Genomic DNA, 21,255 nt, shown 5'->3' on the forward strand with positions numbered 1-21,255 from the left:
CTGCCTCTTGGTTTCTTCCTTTTCCTTCCACTAGCTTTGGCAACAGATCTAGCATTAACCAGAAAGTAAACTACCAATCTCTTTTACCAAAGCAGCTTAGGTTCACTGTCTAGAGAGCACAGCAAGAAGCAGAGGAAGGAGAAAGAGGAAGGGTACCAGCCCTCCCATGGGTGAGTTGTCAGACTGGCTTGTTCAGATTGCTGATTCCGTAAGACGGCAACCGAAATCTGGAGGGAGATTTCAGAGCCATTTTTAGCTTTTCTGACAGCAGATTGTTGAAGCTATTGAAAGACTCAGTTGCATTGACACTTTGGGTCCTGAGGAAGTCAGCTAGTACTGTCTTATTACCTTGGGAAGCAAGCACTGGACCTCACAGGAGCACACACTGTTTTCAGCAGGGTAAAATGGATCACAGAAATTCTACTTCTGTGGAAAGAAAACAGTAGAGAGAAGGTGGCACAGTCTGGGGGCTGAGCCTGTGAGCCTGTGTTTCCACACCAGCTATCACACTGTGTTTGTGCCTGAGGGTGCCACAGGCCAACACAGATGAGTTCTGCTTGCCAGCAGAAGTGCTGGGATAAAGCAGCTTCAATTTGGAAGGTGTCTACATGTGTTAGACATCCAAGACTCTGAGAAATCTGAGTCTAAGCTCTATGTGAAGTGAACAGCCTGTGAAGTGGCTGACGAGCCCATTCCATGTGGCACGTTTGAGAAGTTTGTCAGTAATCTCCATGAAGTATTATACTTAGTCACTGTCAAAGGCAGTGTAAAAATGTAGTGATGAACCCAGACTGAAAGGAGATACTAGAATGTGCTCAGATCATGCTTTGTGTGAGCTGCCAATGGTCCTGAAAGAGCAGGATAAGTGGGTAGAGGTTTGGTGGTAAAGCATTCTTACAGTGCAAGCTGTTTCAGAACAGCTGAAGAGAATCATCTGGCTTTGCATCTGAACCTGCACAAATGATGGTGATAGACTGGCCAAAAAATGAATACTGTCTTGGGTCAGTTTGTCTTCATTTGAAAATTGTAAAGTTTGATCACACAACCTGCAGACATAAAGGGATTACAGTTGTGCTTAATCTCAATGAAGTAAATGAGGTTTTAAAACTGAGATTTAACAGGAGTAGAGTCAGGCTTCTAGGAAAAGTCTGAGGTGAGACTGAAATGCTAGCAGTGGTGTAAAAGCTAAATGAGATGAGTTTTTCTGCTGAGGGAGAATGTGAGAGGATGCAGGAAGTTCAGGTAGGAAGAAGCTGTCAGGGCAATAAAGAAAATACTTGCATATAATGCTTATTTCCCATGAATATTCAGCTGTGAAGACAGTTCACAGTCATTTCTCCAAGTTTAGATTAGAAGTGAGAATTAGAGGTGAGTTGTATAACTATCAAAGTCTTGTATTTATTAGCTAAATGATGTATTTGTATTTTAAAAGCCCTTTACACACATAGGGAAAAATACTTCATTTGCAGGCAAAACTGGCTTAGGACATTCACAGAATGCCTGTTCTCTCTAATTTACTTCTCAGAGTACAGAAACTACATAGTTGCAATAACATAATAAAAGATAAAGGAATGTATGAGGTGAGAGGGGTTAAGGGACTTTTAAATCTGGCTTTTCTACCAAGAGCAAGGGTGCAGGTCCACAACAACTTAAGTTCGTTGGTTCAGGGACATGTCCTCCCATCTACATATTTCTTACCTCTTTCTTTGTGCCAGCAGTGATGCACAGGAAGCTGATTGGTCAGAATTTCCTGGGGGGAGGGGTAAAGAGCTTAAGGTGTGATAGAGATGCTCCTTTGTGTTAACATGTTAATACAAGTATGCGATGAGCAAACTGCTGATACCCCTGAAACTAGAGTTTGATGAGACAACCTGGAGCTTCTGACAGTCTCCTAGGACGCATACTGGCGTTCTTATGTGAATTACAGTGCAAACTTGCTCTTCTCTTACAAATTTCCAAACGAAAATATTGATCAGTAAGCTCTCCACTGGCAGGCTTCAGGCTAGATCCCATGCCAGCTCTCTTTCTACACACTGCGTGAAGCTGAGCTAAAGTCTGAAGCTTACAGACTCTTATGTATCAGTTTGGCAGGTGCAGACCTGTGTGCCGACGTGATCTGGGGCAAATTTGTGCCGGTGGGTGATGAGGGAGGGCACGGAGATGGTTCTGGTGGATCCTGGAAGCTCTACCTGGCGTTCGGTGGCAGGAAGCCTCTTTTCAAGTCGCTGTGCCAGCAGAGCCTCCTGCTGGAGATGCAAGCACATCAATGCGTTTATGAGGTAGACGCGCTGGAGCTCTCTGCATACCGCTGCCTGCACAGGCACTGCTTGCCTACGCTGCACAGGAACTCTTCCTGGCAAGCTGCAAGTGCTGGGGCCTGGCTCTGCTGTAGCTCTGTGCAAGTGCAAAGAGGCATCTGCAAAAACAGAAGCTCAGCCGAGGGCTACAGCCTTTCTCTTTGAAAAATGCCATCTGCATGGCTCAAACTGATTAAAGATGCCTGCTCGAACTTCCCTGGATTCACACTGCCCACAGAGCTCTGCTGGGCAGGGAAGAATGTGTTGGAGAGTTTATATTAGTGTCTCTAGCATTGGCAAGAAGCATGTGCAAAGCTTCCTCGTATGCTTGCACGGGTGCTTAGGTGCCTTCAGGGCTTGATGTCACTTCAGAGTGAAAAGATATCCTTGAACTTCTCTGTCTTGTTCTTGGATGCTGGACCAGGAGCAATGCTTCTGTGAATGACCTTGTTGCATCTCGCAGTGTGATGTTCAGGGTTGAGGAGGGTTCGTAGGGACAGAAAACTCCTGGTTTCTAATGGCAATGTATTGGGTTGAGTTGGAAACTTACACAAGAGTCCAGGTTCAGTTTTGGGCTGTAGCAAATACGCTGACAACCAGTAGGTATTTATAAAAGAGCTAAAAATAACTATTCTAGTAAAGGACCAAGGAAAAAGAAATTAAAACTATGTGGAATGGAAGACAAGTGGTAAATACGAGAAATGTCAATTCAAGTATGGAAGGTGCATGAAGTAGAATTGCTAATACAGTGCCAGTAAGTTATTGTAGACCGATCAGGTGTAGATATAATGAGGAAAGATGAGTGAAGGAGCAGCAGTTCTCTTGTCATTTAAAAAGGGGAGCAGAAATCTGAATGTGTATTTGATGAGCATGAATCTATTTGATATGCCTCCTGGGTACTCCTGCAGCTCTCACAAGGTGCGGGAACTTGTATCTGGTTTCAGAAGGTGACACCTGTGCTTTTGAGATGATCTTGCTGAGGCGAATAAACAAACAGGGCTGGGGGTATGGAAGTGATGGGTTGGGAGGGTCTTTCTAGAATTTAAACAAGTGTTTTATGCAGTTTGGAAAGGCTGTCTGAGAACTGATGAAACCCTGTGGACTTAGACTGGGACTGTTTAGCCTGGAGAAGAGGAGGCTCAGGGGAGACCTTATTGCTGTCTACAACTACCTGAAGGGAGGTTGTAGCCAGGAGGGGTTTGGTCTCTTCTCCCAGGTAACCAGCACCAGAGCAACAGGACATAGTCTCAAGCTGCACCAGGGGAGGTTTAGGCTGGAGGTGAGGAGAAAGTTCTTCACAGAGTGGTTGGCCATTAGAATGGGCTGCCCAGGGAGGTGGTGGAGTCACCATCCCTGGAGGTGTTCAAGAGGGGATTGGACGTGGCACTTGGTGCCATGGTTTAGATAGTCATGAGGTGTAGGGTGACAGGTTGGACTCGATGATCCTTGAGGTCTCTTCCAACCTTCTTGATTCTATGATTCTATTCTATGATTCTATGAAAGAATGGCAATGCATGTGAGAGCTGAAGCTGAAAAGGCATACCAGTTAAAAGTGAGGCTGGAAACGCAACAGGATTGTGTCTTGTTCTCCAAGTTGTTTGAAATTCTCAGGCGTAAGCTTCTTAACACTTGCTGGAAGAAGACATGCTAAAGATTATCAGCCTGAAGGTATTAGGGTATGCAAGGCATTAGGAATGGTAATTACCATGAGCTCATACATAAAAAATCATTTAATAACACAGATGATTTTAACAGTGTGCTGTCAGTGCAGGAAATACAAGAAGAAAATTTCTTGAAGCAGCAAATACCTTCAGTCTAAGAGCCTACAAAAGAAGGAACATTTGAAAAACAACCAAAAAAGCACAAACATGATCATGTTCCATAAAAAGAATGAAGCTGAACCTCCAGGCAGGTTTTCATACTTTGCCAATTTTTACCAATGCTGATGGTACGCTCCCAAACAGAGCAGGCCAGGGTTTGGATGGTACTGGAAAATACCAGCTCCCACTAGGTCAGTACTTTTTTGGTACCTTTTCAGGTCAGCTGATTTCTAATTTATTTTCAAAATATGAACATGAAATGCAAATTTTAGACATACTTGTGTTTGAAAAGTGGGACTTTATCCATACAAATTACTTTAAAAGTCTAGTTTGTTATCTTGTTTATCACTCTATTTTCTGAAATCACATCCATCAGCTTTCAGGTTAGCATCAATTCTGGCTGTGTTTCCAGAGTCCAAAAGAAGCTGCAAAGCATCTCCATGGTGGAAGATGTGTGCTAACTAAAAATTCACTGCCCATTCTGGCAATAATTATTCACAGTCTTAGCATTTACAACCTGATAGATGATTGTAACAATATTGGTAAGAAGGTTCTCAAACAAACAATTCTGTAGCTAAGCAATCATGATGAATTTACATCTGGTGTGATAAATACATTTGATTTTTGATTTAAATGTAACTCCAGTTGGAGTACCTCTGAAGTCATTAATGGAAAGATGATGAAAGTTCATGAATGCTATTAATTATGAGTAGGAGACTAATTATTGTCTCTGGGGTACACTAAGTAGAGTGGCCAGAGGGCCCCTCCACTCTGGCCTAGTAAGGCCACATCTGCAGGTCCAGTTCTGAACTCCCCAGTTCAAGAGAGACAGGGAACTATGGGAGAGAGTCCAGTGGAGGGCTGCAAAGATGATGAGGGGACTGGGGTGTCTCTCTTATGAGGAGAGGCTGAGAGACCTCGGGCTGTTTAGTATGGAGAGACGTTTACAGAATGGGTGTTAAGAGGATGGGGCCAGACTCTCTTCAGTGATGTCCAGTGATATAAAAAGGATCTATGGGCACCAAACTGGAACACAGGAAGTTCCCCCTAAACATAAAGAAAAAAATTCCTTACTTTGAGAGCACTGGAACAGGCTGCCCAGAGAAGCTATGGAATTTCCTTTTCTTGAGACTTTCAAAACCCATCTGGATGCGATTCTGGGCAACCTGCCCTAGGTGAACCTGCTTTAGTAGGGAAGTTGGACTGGGTGATCTCCAGAGGTCCCTTTCAGCTCCCACTGCTTTGTGATTTGGTGTTCCCTGCTGTTGCAGAAGGCTTACATTTCTTATAAACAAGGTTTTAAGAATGAGTCCTAGATCCTTGGTGCAGATTTCTACAGGCTGAGATCTTTGTTAAGGAACACTGGGTAGCCAGTTAACTCAAAAATGTAATGGAAAATGGTAACATTTGATTAAAACATGTAGATTTTGCTTTTTAATATATATTTTTCTCAGTTAATGTGATGGTTTTAAGACTGTCTTTTTAATTTTTCTTCTCACAAAGTTTGAGCAGAGAAAGTGAAAGAATGTAAATAAATCACTATTGGGTGTAAGAAAGCAAAATAATGATTATTCTAAACACTTCCATTGGAGAGATAGAAACGTTTAAGAATCTCTACTCAAAACAAGGTTGGGGAGTTGGGCAGTCTCAGCTTGCTCGGCTTCTGTCTACCTGCTTCTTCTTTTCTGGTTGAAGATAACACACTGACCTTGATAGCTAAGTCTAACAGTCTCTCTGCTTCTTGAGTCTCTGCCTTCTGCCAGGGGGACTTGGGGGGAGTTCTTCTGGCTGGTGGAGGAGGCCCCTTGGGGAAGGCCCCTTGGGGGAAGCAAAGGGGGCTTGGTTGTGATTTTCTGTTGATTGTACATATTTGTAAATGTTTTGAATAATGTATATTTGTACATATTCATTGCATTTCATCGTAGATTGTAGTTTTGCTTGTAAATACAGCTTTCATTTGCTTCCAGACTGAGCTAGCCTGGTTATTGTTGGTGTGGGACAGGGATTTCAGCTCTCACACTGTTACAACTACATAGGATGCAGTTGATGGAAGTTAAAGAATGAAGTACAACAGAAGTTTCCATGCCTGCACTAATTTTTATTTCTTTTTCTCACTCAACATTTAAGAGGTGTGTTTTCTGAGGGCAGCACTAAGCTAGAAATGAATTATCCAGAAGTGTGGGCTTGGTTGTGGGGACAGTTGCTTTTTTTTTTTAAACATTCTCACACCACCCTCTGAGCAGTTGCAGGTTAATGAATTAAGTTAGTTACAGAACAGAAGTAATTTGAGCCAAATCTACTACTAATAATTTCAGCATTTGTTTCCATAACAAATTCTTTTGCTGTCTTTTGACTGTTACTTATTACTGAGAGGCCACCAGGAGGATTGGTGACTGTTCTGTTCAATTCATTTTGTTTCATAGCTCAAACCATTATTGTCTTCTTAGCATTGTGCTTGAATTCCCTCAAGGTTACCTGCAGTACAGAAAGCTTTCTGAAGAGCTCCCATCGCACCATTGTTCTATACAAGGCTTTTTTTTGCTGCAGACACTACTTTGTATGTTGAAATGTAACTTCTTTATAGTTTCCGTTGTTCACTGAATTTTCCAATTAGTGTCCACATCAGCTGAAGCCTGTGAGAATTGGCAGTGAATTTCAATGTTATGTTGAGCTGCAGCAGTTATGAAGGTGCTGTGTCAGAAGATATGAAGCACTTTTCCAAAGCACATATCTGCAATTGCATTTATTTTAAAACTTGAAATGAAACTTTAAATTGAGGTTTTCGTTGAGCTTTCTTTCTAATCTGTGTTTTTCAATCTCCTCTCTTTTTATTTGAGGATCAATACTATATATTGTGCCCAGAGGGTACATTTGTTTGTATTACAGAACATCTCATGAGCCGTTGTTTCCAAGCTGCTGGACTGCAGAGCCAAGCTGAGTAGATTCTCTGCTTTTCTTTTCAAATGTCACTGACTTCATTTCAGTTTTTTTTTTTTTTTGAGTTTTGTTGTTTTTTTTTTTTCCTAGGATCTTGACGGCTAGCTTTCTTTTGTATCTCTTCATTCAGCTAATATTTCAGTATAACATGATTTTCCACACAACAGTTGAAGGCTGTACACCTCTCTCTCTCTCCAGATAGAGAAATCCGGTAATGTGAGTTGGGTTAGGCTGTTGAAATAAATGACTGAAGGGCTTGGATGATTTTGCTTAGCAGAGACTCCAACAATTACTACATCTGATCACTGCTTTGACTCCCACTGGCTACATAATGGAGCAGGGTGAAATCTCTGCATTCCTTCAGGGCATGACGAGACCATCATTGTAATTGTCTACTAGAAAGTGGGCAGCTGAATAATTCTTATAGTCCCCAATACCCCAGTGACAGCTGGAATAATACCTAGAGGCCAGGAAGACTTAGCCTTGTCTGGTCACATGTGAACCTTCCACTCCAGGGTAATTGGAATACCTAAAGCAGAGGGCTCTCTAAAGGGAGCCATCAGCAGTAAGTCTCTGGTATTTCTGCAACCCAGTTTAGATGAGTCACATCAAACAGTTCCCAAAGCTGATGCTGCATTGTTGTCCCACTTTTCTCTTTAGATGAATGTCATGGTTGTGCAAGTGGTCTTTGTCCTTTATGGTTTTCTCTGATGGAGGTTTGTGGTTGAATTCCAGAAGCTGTTCCTCTGAACTGGACACGGTATTTCTGAAGCTTATTCCACCATGATTCAGGGATTGTCTACTTCTTTTCTTCCCATTATGTTCACAGTTACACCAAAGTCTTCAACCTGTGCTTCATTGGGGCAGCAATAGATGAGGGACAACCTGCAAACTGAAGGCAGCAGAAGAGAGAGTTCCATCTCCCTTTATAAAGCAAGAAATCTGCCTCCTGCTTCAATAGTGCATAGCTACACTGGGTGTCCAACAAAATACAACAACTCATTAAATGGTGTTTGGGGATGGTTACTATTAAATCAGTCACTGCTATCATTTAATCAGTTTCTAGAGTTGTGAATGAGACTCCTGATGTCAATAATAGATCATTCATTTCAGAAGGACTAAATCAATTTTCTTGTTATTTATCTTGCAGATGTGAAAAAGCTCAATCAGTCTTCAAATACATAACTACAGAGTGATAAGTGGGATCCTAACTAAGGATCTATTGTTTTGTCTTGTATTAGTAATTGGTTACAGGGAAAAATTATTAACATTCTTGATTCCAAACCAAATTCTTTCTATTAGAGATGGCCATATGATTTAACACAACTGGGAGAGGAACAGAAGAAGGGTAGGTGATAAAGATGAGAAACTCCAACATCTGATCTGCTTCTGCCAGGTTTCTGTTCTTTCGGAACTGTTTTAGAAAGTCCTGTCCCCTACACTTTCCCTGGATCTGTTCTAATCATGGAGAGCAGAAACCTTCAACAGTGGGTGGAGCACAAACGAAAGGTTCATGGTACTGAGAAGTTCTTGTAATACTAATAAAAAGCTAAACTAATTCTTATGCTGAAAATAGTGAAAGAGTTAATATATGAATCCTGATTTTTATCCTTCCCATCCTGTATAATGGATCCTCTTTGAGAGATATTTTAACCTGAATCCTGCTTAATTTAAACTGTGACCTTTCTAAAATACCACTCAGGACAGCTAGGTGTTTTTGGAGGGTGGGGGAAAGAAAGTTACCTCATCTATAGAAATGTTCAAATCACAGACTGCTGCTTGAGTGAAGAGATCCTACTTTAAAGGCAGGTCTAGTTATCAATTTCCTGTAGACTACCTCCTTAGCCTGAGAGTACTCTTGTGTTCTTTCCTCCTACCCTGAAATCCTAACAAGAGTTTGATGCCTGGTGTAGAGCTCAGCTGTTAATTACCAGAGCTGAAAGCCACTTCTCTCTCTAAACAGAGGCAGTGCTGAAATAGCTGGCACACTTTTTTCCCTCTGGCATCTGAACCAGAATGTGTATGGTGCTCAGTGACAGCAGACATTCAGTCTAGAGTCCACTCCTCTTTGATTCAGTCAGGTCTTGGGCTGTGGTATAAACAAAATTTAATCTCTAGTTTTGAAATTGAATTTGTGTTTGAACAGCTGGATATCAGAATTAAATTACTGCATTCTAGGTTCTGCAATAAAGTGTTTTCTTCATATTTGCTACATTTATCATATTTATCTCTTTCTGAACTTGAAAGACCAAATTGTTATATTCCTTGTATTCAGAAACTCTTTGAGATACTGTAGTGGCATTTTGCCTTTTTTTGGGATTAAATAACAGCCATTGATGAAAAAACATTGAAAATCGGAAAAGTAAAAATGTTTTTGTGAGTAAACAGCATCATTTCGACGTAAGGTGATGTCTGTTGCATAGTGTACCTCCACAATTAGTTGTGGTTACTGGAAGACATTTTAACAGCAACAAGAGAAGCTAAGAGATAAGGTGATTTTACTCAGTGATGTTTTTGATAGAATAGTTGGGGAAATGTATCGAATCAGACAGGGTTAACTCTGAGCTCAGATACTTCCTGTGGAAATGAGGCAAAACTGCTTTAGGAGGTTTAGCATTTAAAAGAATTTTTAGCCTTGTAGCTGTGTTAAAAATACAACTAGTTCCACGTTCCTATTTGGCAAGTTTTTTACGTCACTATTTTAATCAGATACCAAACCCTTTCTGTAACCTTGCATCAGAAGCATTTACTCTTTTATTAAACATGTGTTGCAATGTGACAGTCAATAAGTACATGAGGATGGATCAGAGTAACCAAGACATTTATTCCTTGGAATAGCCATAAAATAACCTGAATAATTAGGTGGGTGATAGAAAATCTGCTGTGGATTTGAGCAGGTCTGGCTTTGGACATAGGTGCAGCTGTCTGGGACAGACAGCCACAGCTTTAAGCTGGGGCAGTGAGTTTTGCTGTAGGCCTGACTTGGATTGGCTCAACAGCGGTAGAAGTACAGGTCCTCTGGGCACACTCCTTCCTGACTAGCTCTGGATTCCAAAGATCAATGACCTTTTTGGGCCCAAATTAGGCAGTCCAACTGCTACTAATATCTGCATTGCTCTTCAGTAGTCTTCTTTCCCAGAGGAAGACTGGAAAGGGAAGGAGGCCTGGTGCAGTAATATTTACTAATTTTTTTTCCCCTCTTCTAAGTATCCCAGAGGAAAAGATGCTTCACAATGACTAGCTTGTTGGTTGATTTTAAACCCAGTTACAAACTGGGAAAAAGCCTTTTCCCAAAGCAAACCGCACATGCTACCTCTGTCTTGTTTCACTCTTTTTACTGTCAGATCATGAGTTGTAGGAGGGACATGAAAGAAATGCCTGTTCTTTACCACTCTTCAGTCTTAAGGAAACTTTCCCTTGACCCTATACAGAAGATGTACTAAATATAAGTAATGTGAAAACTGAGAAATCAAAATCCTTGGTGTCCATGACAGAAGCCTGTCCACAATGACTCAGGACAGGGATTTTAAGCCTGGATCTGTTTTGTTGATGATCTCAATTTTTTTAGCTAACCTTGCACAGAGGATTTATTCCAACAGATCATTCTCTCTGTTATGGTCTCTAGTCTTGCTCTGTTTTACAAATTGCCTTTTTTTTTTTTTTTTTGAGATGAGGAATAAAATAAGCTCACATCAAAGCTGTTCTTTCATCTGTCTGTTTTGACTCTCAAAGATGAGTCAGAGGACACTGGCACATACACTTAAATCAGATCCACTGTTGTGAATGGATTTGGACCATCCATTAGAGCTAAAGACTCCGTAAAGGAGGCTGACAAACTAGCCAGGCATCTGATTAGGCACATAATAATTTCAATGGCTAATCAAATGAATGAATCCTTTCTTGATTACATTTCAGTTTTGTATCAGCTAATCATGAAACCAGAAAATACACTAATGGGTGCTGGTTTCTTGCAGCACCTGTTCACAGGTACAATTGCTGTAATTTGAGAAGGAGAAGGGAGGGGGCACTAATTTCCTAATCAAGAGCTGAGACAAGTAGCAAGCTCTAATATCCTTAATGCGATAGGTGGGGTTTCTCTAGAAGAAAGCTACAGCTGCTTCAGGACTTGCAGACAAGTCAACAGTGGGATGCTGGGATCACTCCCCCACATCTCATAGCACACATTTTTGTAACACATATGTGTTGTTCCTCAGGAAACCTTCTGTATCACATGGTGAAAAGAGATCTTCCTGGGACATTGTTAAGTAAGTGATACAGCATCTCTTTCCTCCCACCCCTCAGATCTCTTTCCATACTCACCGATCTGCATTACCAGAGACAAGAAAGGTCCTTGCAGAAAAAAAAAACAGAAAAAAATTGTATTCTGTGTGTGCTTGCACATGTCCACCTTCTTTTGGTGCTCCTGGTGTCTTAAGAGCTTTGATCTCAGATATAAAAATCAGAAGTTGTCATATGGGAAATAGTTCCTGAATGATCTCCTCCAAGGTCCCTAGCTTAAGAAGTAATAAAAATCCCTAGGAACTGTTGCAGTGCTTGAAGGAAATCCAAAGCTGGGCCCTGATTCTTGAGAAGTAGGTCCTACCCTTAGAGAAAGCCAGCCTTCTGCTGGCCTCAACTTTCCATTAGTGTCAGGAAAGATGCACAGTTTGGGCTGGTGTACATTAGGCTGAAACCATTGCTAACAGAGCACAGTGCTTACAGGAATGGCTTTAAAACCTCTGCCAATCAATACTGTCCAGTTCTTTGAAGAACTCTTAGTTTAATGCTGCTTACCCACACAGGAAGGGCCTCCAAAGGCTAAGCAGAGAAAATAGAAAGACCGAGGACAGCTGGATTAGCAATATTAAGCCACAGCCAAACTACTGCATGCATTTTAGTAGCTTTTGGAAAATTTGAGCTCTAGATTTTCTGCTGTGTAAATCAGTAGAGATCCATTTAAACTGCCAGAGCTGTGCTAATTTACACAAGCTGAGGACTGTCCTCAAGTCTTCCAGCAACAGCTGTTTCAAATGGTAGGGTTTGATCTGACTTTTGAAATACTAAGCCACCAGACAGACTGCATTTAAATTATCAGTGCTGATCAATATATGAGATATATCATAAATCTTTCCTAAACACTACTCAGCTGTATTTCCTTTATTGACTTATAAGACATTCATCCTGAATCTCTAACTCTTCATACAAGATCCTAAGTTGTAGGAAAATAAAGTCTTTGAAAAGGCAAACATTTCATTAAAGAGGCATTTTGTTATTGTTTGTCATTTCATTGCTCATATAAAATCTATGTCTAAAAATAATTAAAACCAAAACTACATTGCCTGAAGTATCTGAGTGTAAAATCTGAGTTGCTAGAATCACATCTGCTTTAGCAGTTTTTCCTACTTCTGTGCTTAAGAGAAGGAAATTAAGTGCCCATCTTGCAGAGAACTGAACATCCTTTCAGAGGTACTAAGTAAACTTCTGACCCCTTTCAGAGTTATTGCAGGTTTCCTGGTACTTCAGAGCAGATGCATGGTGTTGAGTCCAGATCAACACAATAGTTGTGTGAACAATCATAAGCATTTGTGACATGAGTTAAAGCTTAAGAAAATACAGTACATCTTTACTATAAAGACAGGAATTATGTTCTGGATGCATTTTAGAGGTCTAAGAAGGAAAACTGTTTCATAGAATAGAATGATATAATCATAGAATCAACCAGGTTGAAAGAGACCTCCAAGATCATCCAGTCCAACCTATCACCCAGCCCTATCCAATCAACTGGACCATGGCACTAAATGCCTCATCCAGTCTTCTCTTGAACATTTCCAGGGATAGCGACTCCACCACCTCCCTGGGCAGCCCATTCCAATGGGCAATTACTCTCCATGTGTTTTCTTCCATAATGTCATAGCCCATAGTCTTCCCTTCCCACTCCTGCCCTGCTTATACTTTCTCTGCTGTCTTTTGCCTCTTTTCTCACCCATGTACCCGAGGGCTGTGCTGAACACATCACTGCTTCTCAGACTCATGCATCCAGAGTCATGCATCCTGAACACCATGCTTCTTCATTCCTCTCTGTCCTTTACTCTCTGGATCTCTCTTGACATGATGCTCTGACAATTGTGCTAGCACTAGTTATTTAATTTCTTCCAGAACTCCCTCATCTTCCATCAATACCAGGAATATTTTTCCAGGTGTAATTTTAGAGGTCATTGCTGTCACTCTGTTCCAATTCATCTCCTCCGTTTCTTCCATGAGGAACTGGAGAACTCCCTAGAAATTCTTGAAAACACAGAGGAAGGAAGAAGTACAGCAGCTGATAAATACTGGTTGACTTTATTTACCTACTTTCTGTTTTATCTTCCTGTATGTTACCGGAGAAAGAGGGAGCAGCAGAAGAATGGTAGTCATGGACCAGAATCGCAAAATCACAGAATTAACCAGGTTGGAAAATACCTTAGAGATCAAGTCCAACCTATCACCCAACACCATCTAATCAACTGAACCATGTCACTGAGTTCCTCACCCAGTCTTATTTTAAACACCTCCAGAGATGGTGACTCTACCACCTCCCTGGGCAGCCCATTCCAATGGTCAGTCTCTCTCTTTCTGTGAAGAATTTCTTCCTAACATCCAGCCCAAACCTTCCCTGGAGCAGCTTGAGACTGTGTCCTCTTGTTCTGTCACTGGTTGCCTGGGAGAAGAGACCAACCCCCACCTGGATACAACCTCCCTTCCGGTAATTGTAGGCAGCAATGAGGTCTCCCCTTAGCCTCCTCTTCTCCAGGCTAAACAACCCCAGCTCCCTCAGCCTCTCCTCACAGCTCCAGACCCCTCACCAGCTTTGTTGCCCTTTTCTGAACACATTCCAGCATCTCAACATCTTTCTTAAACAGAGGGGCCCAGAACTGGACACAGGACTCAAGGTGTGGCCTAACCAGTGCTGAGTACAGGGCAGGAGGACTTCCCTGCTCCTGCTGGCCACACTATTTCTGATCCAGGCCAGGATGCCATCGGCCTTCTTGGCCACCTGGGCACACTGCTGGCTCATGTTCAGCTGCTGTCCACCAGTACCCCTGGTTCCTTTCTGCCTGGCTGCTCTCCAGCCGCTCTGTCCACAGCCTGTAACACTGCATGGGGTTGTTGTGGCCAATGTGTAGAACATGGGACTTAGATGTGTTAAATCTCATGCCCTTGGACTCTGCCCATCTGACCAGCCTGTCAAGGTCACTCTACAGAGCCCTCCTACCAGAACCCCCTGTGCTAGCTGCTCTGTTAACCAAAGAAAAAAAAATAGAAGATAGTCACCACCACCAGAGCTTATACCCAAAATGTGAGACAGGAGACAACAGATGGAGATGGACAGATGGTGAAGTGTAAAGAAACTACTAAACCAGTTGATAAGCACGAAGGCAAACAGTATCAGCATAACAACTGCCTAGCGTTTGTCCATTGGAGACAGCAAGCCAAGAAATGGTACAAGAATGGCCTTGAAGAGTAAGGGCAGAGCTCTGTGGATGGTTGGGGAAAAACCATCCCAAGTGAGGATGGCAGCCGGGAACATTTTGTCTGGAAACTCTGCTAGCAGACAATGGAGGCAGGAGTTATAATTTCTAGTGAGAGACAGGCTACGAAGGGCATGAAAATGAGAACAAGTAACTTACATTTAACATGGCCAACAGGTGGGACCTGTGAAAGGATGAAAAAAAGAGGGCTAGCAGGTCACAGCAGGAAGTAGAAAAACTTATTCTGTACATAAAGATGAGGTAAAACACTTGTAAGACTGAAAAAAGAAAAAAATTAAATCATTGCTGAAAGCTGTGATTTTTAGCATGTTATTAGAAAGAAAAGGCAGTTTCATAGGTTGGATGTAGAAAGAATAATCAAGGCTTTGACACGTCTTAGGCTGCCCTCTCAGTGCCTCAGTAACAGGCAAAAAACATTCCGAGGGTGAAGAAAAGGACTGACAGCGTTATATCCATCAGAGAAAGGAGGCTAACAGCAGCATTTTAGTCATGCTTACTGTAGCATAAAGATAAACACTTGTAAGCAGATACCAGGGAGAAAGGCCAAGATACTGTTTTAGGCTGGTAGAGACATGTACAAACTGGAGAGGTGGATTTCTGTGCTACGTGGATGGCAGTCTGTATAAAGGGATCCTTTGGATTCTGCTCATCAATGTGCTTACCCAGAGAAGGAAAAAAAAAGGACCAGGGCTGTGTGTTGTGGAAACCCTTTGATGAAGGCAGATTCTGAAGAAGAACGACCCTTTAAAGAATGCCCCAAGTGATTGGGAGGCATTGATATGTGCTGGGGAAGGGAAAGATTTCCAACATTGTAGTTGGCTATGAAGCCAGGAAACTCTCTTGATGGCTAAGTGACTCCACTGTTAGAACTTGGCCATACACAGATGATGTGAGTTGTTTCTCTCTTGTTTTTTAATTCCCTGTGGCATTTTTCTTTTTAATGAGAGCCTGCATGGCAGATAGTCCATTTAACTGCAGCTGCTCACTCTTCTCAGAGGTGTTTGGAGAGTGAAATAGATTAAGAATTTAAGCACAGGTGATAGCAACACTGCTTGGAATGAGCAGAAATGTAATATTTATGACACAAGCACATTAGCCTTTGGGTGGGTAAGTGGTTCATAAAATTCAGTGCAGCATAATGTGATGTAGCCAATTACTAAAAGAATAAGCACGAAGATTGCAGTCTAAATAGGAACACAACATGGAATTCTATTAAGAAAAGAACTTAGAAGAGACTGCAGATAAGAGTAAACACTTAGGACTATTTCCTGGTAACAATAACAAAAATGAAGAGGAGCAAACAAGTTTCTGACATATGGCTCTGGCAGTGTGGTGCATACAGCTGCAGGAGTTACTCTGACCTGCTACTAGTTTCATTAGAAAACAGTGCTCAGCTTTAGCCACTTCATTACAGGAAGACATTGCAAAGGTACAGCAGGGGGCAATTCAGGGGGATTTAATAACCAAGACATGATTTACAGAGAAAGGTTTTTGGTAACTAAGGAAAGAGGGATTAAGGGAGGATTCTTTTTCCCTGAAAAAAAGGGAATGGATCAGTGCTAAAATTCAGTTGTTATGGTCATGCACAAACTAAAAACAAGAGATCTGTGATTAATGTTAGAGAAGAAAATGCAAGCAGTTTTTCAAACACGAGGAGATGGAGCTTTGTGCAAATGATGGAAATGGACATAATTTTGTATCAGCTCACTCAAGAAATATATAAGGAACTGACTGTAAATGTGTTGATGGGATTGTTAAGATTCTTCATTTTATTTTTTAAAGGATTAAGTGATGAACCAAGTATTAGTTCCTAAATTTGCTACATACTGATGAAGAAACAGCCAACAATAGACAAACAGATCCCCGTCAGCTGAGCGCTTCAAATTGCAGTTGCCCAGAGGCAGAGCTTTGCTTTCAGTGACCTAAAATCCACCTCTCGAAGGAGACAATAATGTGTAAAATCTACAACAAACTTACCAGGTTCTAAATTCATCATAGCTGTAAGTGTTCCCAGTGCAAGCACCTGGATTTCCTTGTATGGATAGCTCTTTTAAAATTGATCAGGTTGGAGCTGAGGGAAATTGGTCAAGAACCTGAAGACCAGACCAAATTTAAATAGTTAGGGCACTGCCGACCCTCTCAGTTTAGTCCCTCAGATACTGCTGCACTGGTAGGCTTGTACAAATACCTTCAACTGACTGAGATAGGAGCTTCTGTTTGTTCCCAAACCTTTGGCTTTGCTCAGATTACTGTTGATTTACAGTGATCTCTGCTGATTCCCAGTGAGCCTGACACTCTCCCACAACAAAAAAGGGAAAGGAGTCTGTATGCACGGCCACCTTTTACACAGACAAGGGTGATGCAGCTCTAGCCATACCTCTGCTCTGACTCTTCTTCCGATCCAGCTCCCAGCTTTTTCTCTAATTAAGTGAATTTGGTGGTGGACAGAGGAATGTGTTCTGGAAAGGTGTAGGAGAGTGGTAGAAGTAGTGATGAGCACCACGTTAGAGTTTCTGGTGGAACCAGTATGGGCAGACTTCCCTGTATTCTTTCAGCAAATGAGATGGTTGTCTCTCTTTCCTTCTGGCCACAGGTGCTGTCAGATTACAGCCACAGCTAGTGAGATGCAAATGCCACCACAAGTGATGACAGAAAAGACAGCAGTAGTAATTTTTGGGAGAAATTATAGAGGAATGGTTTGAGTAAAATGTATAACAGAGATGGAATATTTTTGAGGGACAGTTTTTGGCAGCAGAACATTAAGACAGTCTAGATTTTCATTTTGAAGGTCTATACACTGATGATTTGCATCCTTTAAAATAAACCTAGGGTAACTATAAGAAAATCAAAGTATTGCTATGTGGTGAATTCAGGTGAGAGGAGCCCACACTAACTGTGCTAATTCTTGCTGATGTGATACATCCCATTCACATCAGTGGGGCAGATAAGCCTCGTCAACAAAAGTCTGCAGGAATTATACCAATGCTTTCAAGCTTTTCCTCCAGTTGGTGACAGTTTTGTCAGAATTACTGACTGCATTATTTAGCCTGTGGGTTTAGATGCAGCTAAAACAACTGGATTTAAGCACTTGTATTAGAGTGATAATGAAATGTACAGTTACTGCCTAGCCCCTGGCCATTAAAACATTGGACTGTGCTGTGTGAGCTCAGTGCTGTGCACAAGTCATGGTGACAGTGAATTGGAATGGGAATGCTTGGAATGCTTGTATGTGTCTTCTCTGCAGTCTCACAGACTTGGAGTCTGCTGCCAGCTGGTTCATTGGCAATGGAACAGAATTTTTTTCTCAAAACATGGTGGGTTGTTAATGATTAAAAGTGGCATTGAGGTGCCCTATCAAGAAAAGCAAAGTGGTCATCTCTGTGGAAGAAAAATGTTTAGTTGGTCTTTGAAGCTTTATGACCTTTTTTTTTTTTTTTGGGGGGGGGGGGGGGGGGGCGCGGTGTTGGGGACAGGTTGTCTGTATTTGGCCAGTAATGTCTACAGAGCAGGAACAGATCAGCTAACAGGAGGGAATTCTCCAGTCACACCCACAGAGCTGTGACTCCAAGTGAAACTGCAGGTGCCTGCATGGTTTTGTAGCATGGATTTCAGTGCATGGAAGCACTACTATAAATTTGGGGTTTTTTTAACCCATAAGCCCACTTTGCTACTGTTTGTAGCTGTGGAGCCTGAGATTGGCTACAAATCACAGAATTGTTAGGGTTGGAAGGGACCTCAAGAATCATCCAGTTCCAGCCCCACTGCTGTGGGCAGGGACATCTCACACTAGATCAGGTTGCTCACAGCCACATCCAGCCTGGCCTTAAAAACCTCCAGGGATGAGGCTTCCACCACCTCCTGTTCCAGTGTCTCACCACCCTCATGGTGAACAACTTCTTCCTACCATCTAATCTAAATCTACCCACTTCTAGTTTTGCTCCATTCTCCCTCAGTCCTATCACTCCCTGACACCCTAAAAAGTCCCTTCCCAGCTTTCTTGTAGGCCCTCTTCAGATACTGGAAGGCCACAAGAAGGTCTGCTTGGAGCCTTCTCTTCTCCAAACCGAACAGCCCCAACTCTCTCAGTCTGTCCTCATAAGAAAGGTGCTCCAGCCCTCTGATCATCCTCCTGGCCCTTCTCCGGACACGTTCCAGCACCTCCAGATCTTTCTTGTAACGGAGGTGTAGTAAGATGTCTACCTGCAAGTGAAATAGCATTTCAGCATTTGGTTTCCACTCAGGCCTGAAGGACTACTCACTGTCAAAGGAGAGCCTTTCCTACAATGCCAAGTACTGGACCGTTCATGCCAGTGCTTTTGTTTCCTTGAAGTGGTTCTATCGCCCAGCCAACTACTGCCAGCAAGCAGGCAAGTTAGACTTTGGACAGTCGGTGAAGCTCACTTCCCTCCCTGGCAGGCGTGTTGTCTGTAGCTAGCTCCAGAGGGCAAGTCACACATCCTCTGCCTCGATCAGTGAGTCAGGCACTGCCTGTTGTGCCTGAGGCACACCTGAACCGGGCTGCTGCCCTCTGCTCTGCTTGGGAGTGGGAGCGTGGGGAGCACTTTCAGTTCTGACACAAACTCTTTGTGAAGCTGCTCCAGACGAGGCAACTTTTTGGAGGGATGATTAATCAAACACATCGAATGACAACTTGCTGTTTGTTTAAGAACATTTTTCAATCACCAATCTACCAGAAAAGCTTTGCTGTTTTGCGGGGTTTTGATACAAAATCACAGTGATATGCTGAGTACTCATCATTATGACATTTTCATATTCCTCATGTCCTTTAGAAGCTTTGTGCAGGATATGGGCTGCTTAATGAAATGTGAAATGTACACTAACCCAAATTTTTCCCATGCAACAAGATAATAAGATGTTACATTACTCACAGGTCCCATTTTAAATTTAAATATAACTTCACTGAATTTTACTTTGCAATCAGGTAAATTAATGAGAGAAAAATCAAAACAATATGCTGTAATTACATTTGGAAATTACCCCTTCTGTCCTTCAAGAGTGTTCTTTGTGTTTAAGATATTGAAATTTGGTGTCTAAATATAAAGTGCAGCAACATCTGGTGCTAATTGCTGGTTTAATGCAGACAGACCTTCAGACATCTCATGCTTTTGAAAGGAGGCTTTTAGTAGAATGTTCTGAGTCAAAGGTTACAAAAAATTCTATGCCACTAAAAATAGCTCATATTCCACTTGTCTTCTAGATCTAAATGATTTTACACAAAAAGATTTTGCTTACTGAAGTACAGTTGTTTTAACTTACTTTATTTGGAAAGAAGCAACACTTTATATGTCTTCTACATCTGCTGTTCATTGATACACGTAAACATAGTGCAAGAGAATGTTTATTTATAGACTCACCAACTGTTGCTTCATCCTCAAGGCCTCTAGTTTTCAGCACGGACCCTTGCGCTTCCAAAATTATAGATCTAAAGTCTTCTATTTGCTTACACTTTGTAAATTATTTTATCATCAAAAGAGGTCAGATCAACACCAATGCTGAAGTGACTTTGGTGAGTAGCAAATGAGCCAATGCCCAAAAATTATTCCTGCAAATCATTTGATGTATTCATAAAAACAAGAGATATATTTGAGGAAAATCATCAGTGGTCCTTTTGCTTCTCAGCTTTGTGTCTTTTTTAATTGAAATGCCTTCATATATTTCATAATAAGCTATGTAACAAGAACTGAGTGAAAGTACTTCACCCATTCTGTGTGTGGTTGGTATGTGAAAAGCACATGTCAAAATGTTGCTGGATCACAACAGTTTTACATAGAGTACATTGACAGGCCCAGACTTGTCATTGTCAGCTGGCCAGGACTCCTCAAGCAGCATGGGCAAGGTGTAAGATAATTTTGACTGACACCCATTTAGTGTGGATGTTTGTCAGGGCCCTGAGGGCACTCACGGTCCTCAATGGTCCCTCTCTCCAGAGATCTCTCTCCTGGCCCTGCCTCTGGATCCTGTGGCTCCACAGAAGCTCAGTCCTTGCCTGAGCTATGATTCATGTGTGTCTGTTTCTAGTCCTGCCTTCTTTAATGAACCTTGGACCCAGGACGCACACTGTATATTATGTATATTATAGCTTGTCTCCAGCCTTATCTTTGACTCTTTGTACTTTGAATTCACATTGCATCCTCGTTCTCTCCAGTCCTGTCCTTGTCTGTGTTTCCTTTCATCCCTTTCCGGACTTCCTGGCTGGACCCTGGACCTGTTTTATCACTTGCCATTTCTGGGGTTCTTGGTGGACCCTATCACCAGCCCTTGGCTCTGACACCATAGTCAGATCCTGTAGGACTGTGTCCTTGTGGGAAGATTGTAGCAAGAAGTGTGTCACTGAAACACTTATGACTGCTAAGAACAGGAATCTTCAACATCAGGGTTCAGTCAACTCTGTGTCACTGGTCGTTGGTGCTAATGTAAGAATGCAGCAATGAGTGACTGTAAGGTGCCACAACGTTCTGGAGGTTTGTGATCAGGGATAGCTTCCACTGCTGGCAGACACCAATTGTGTCCATCTGTTCTTTCCCACTCCAAGAATCTCTCTAATCCATTCTTTAACATGGAAGTTCACAGCGTTATTTAATTGTTGGAGGTAAGACCTTTGGTTGTCTCAGGCTGACACCTGCTGCTTTCATCTGGTGTTCCTTAGATCTC

At 42.0% G+C, this 21,255-nt stretch overlaps 1 protein-coding gene across 1 annotated transcript in view; it reads right to left on the reverse strand.

The window, feature by feature from the left end:
- Window positions 1-2,072: 2,072 nt before the first annotated feature.
- The window catches only part of LOC128967232 (histamine N-methyltransferase-like), a 132,265-nt gene continuing 113,082 nt past the window's right edge, over window positions 2,073-21,255 (reverse strand). Inside the window, 1 exon segment of the mRNA XM_054381277.1 lies at window positions 2,073-2,416. Coding sequence (XP_054237252.1) covers window positions 2,073-2,416 — 344 coding nt within the window.

Source organism: Indicator indicator, chromosome 5, assembly GCF_027791375.1.
Source record: "Indicator indicator isolate 239-I01 chromosome 5, UM_Iind_1.1, whole genome shotgun sequence".
Classification (NCBI taxonomy): domain Eukaryota; kingdom Metazoa; phylum Chordata; class Aves; order Piciformes; family Indicatoridae; genus Indicator; species Indicator indicator.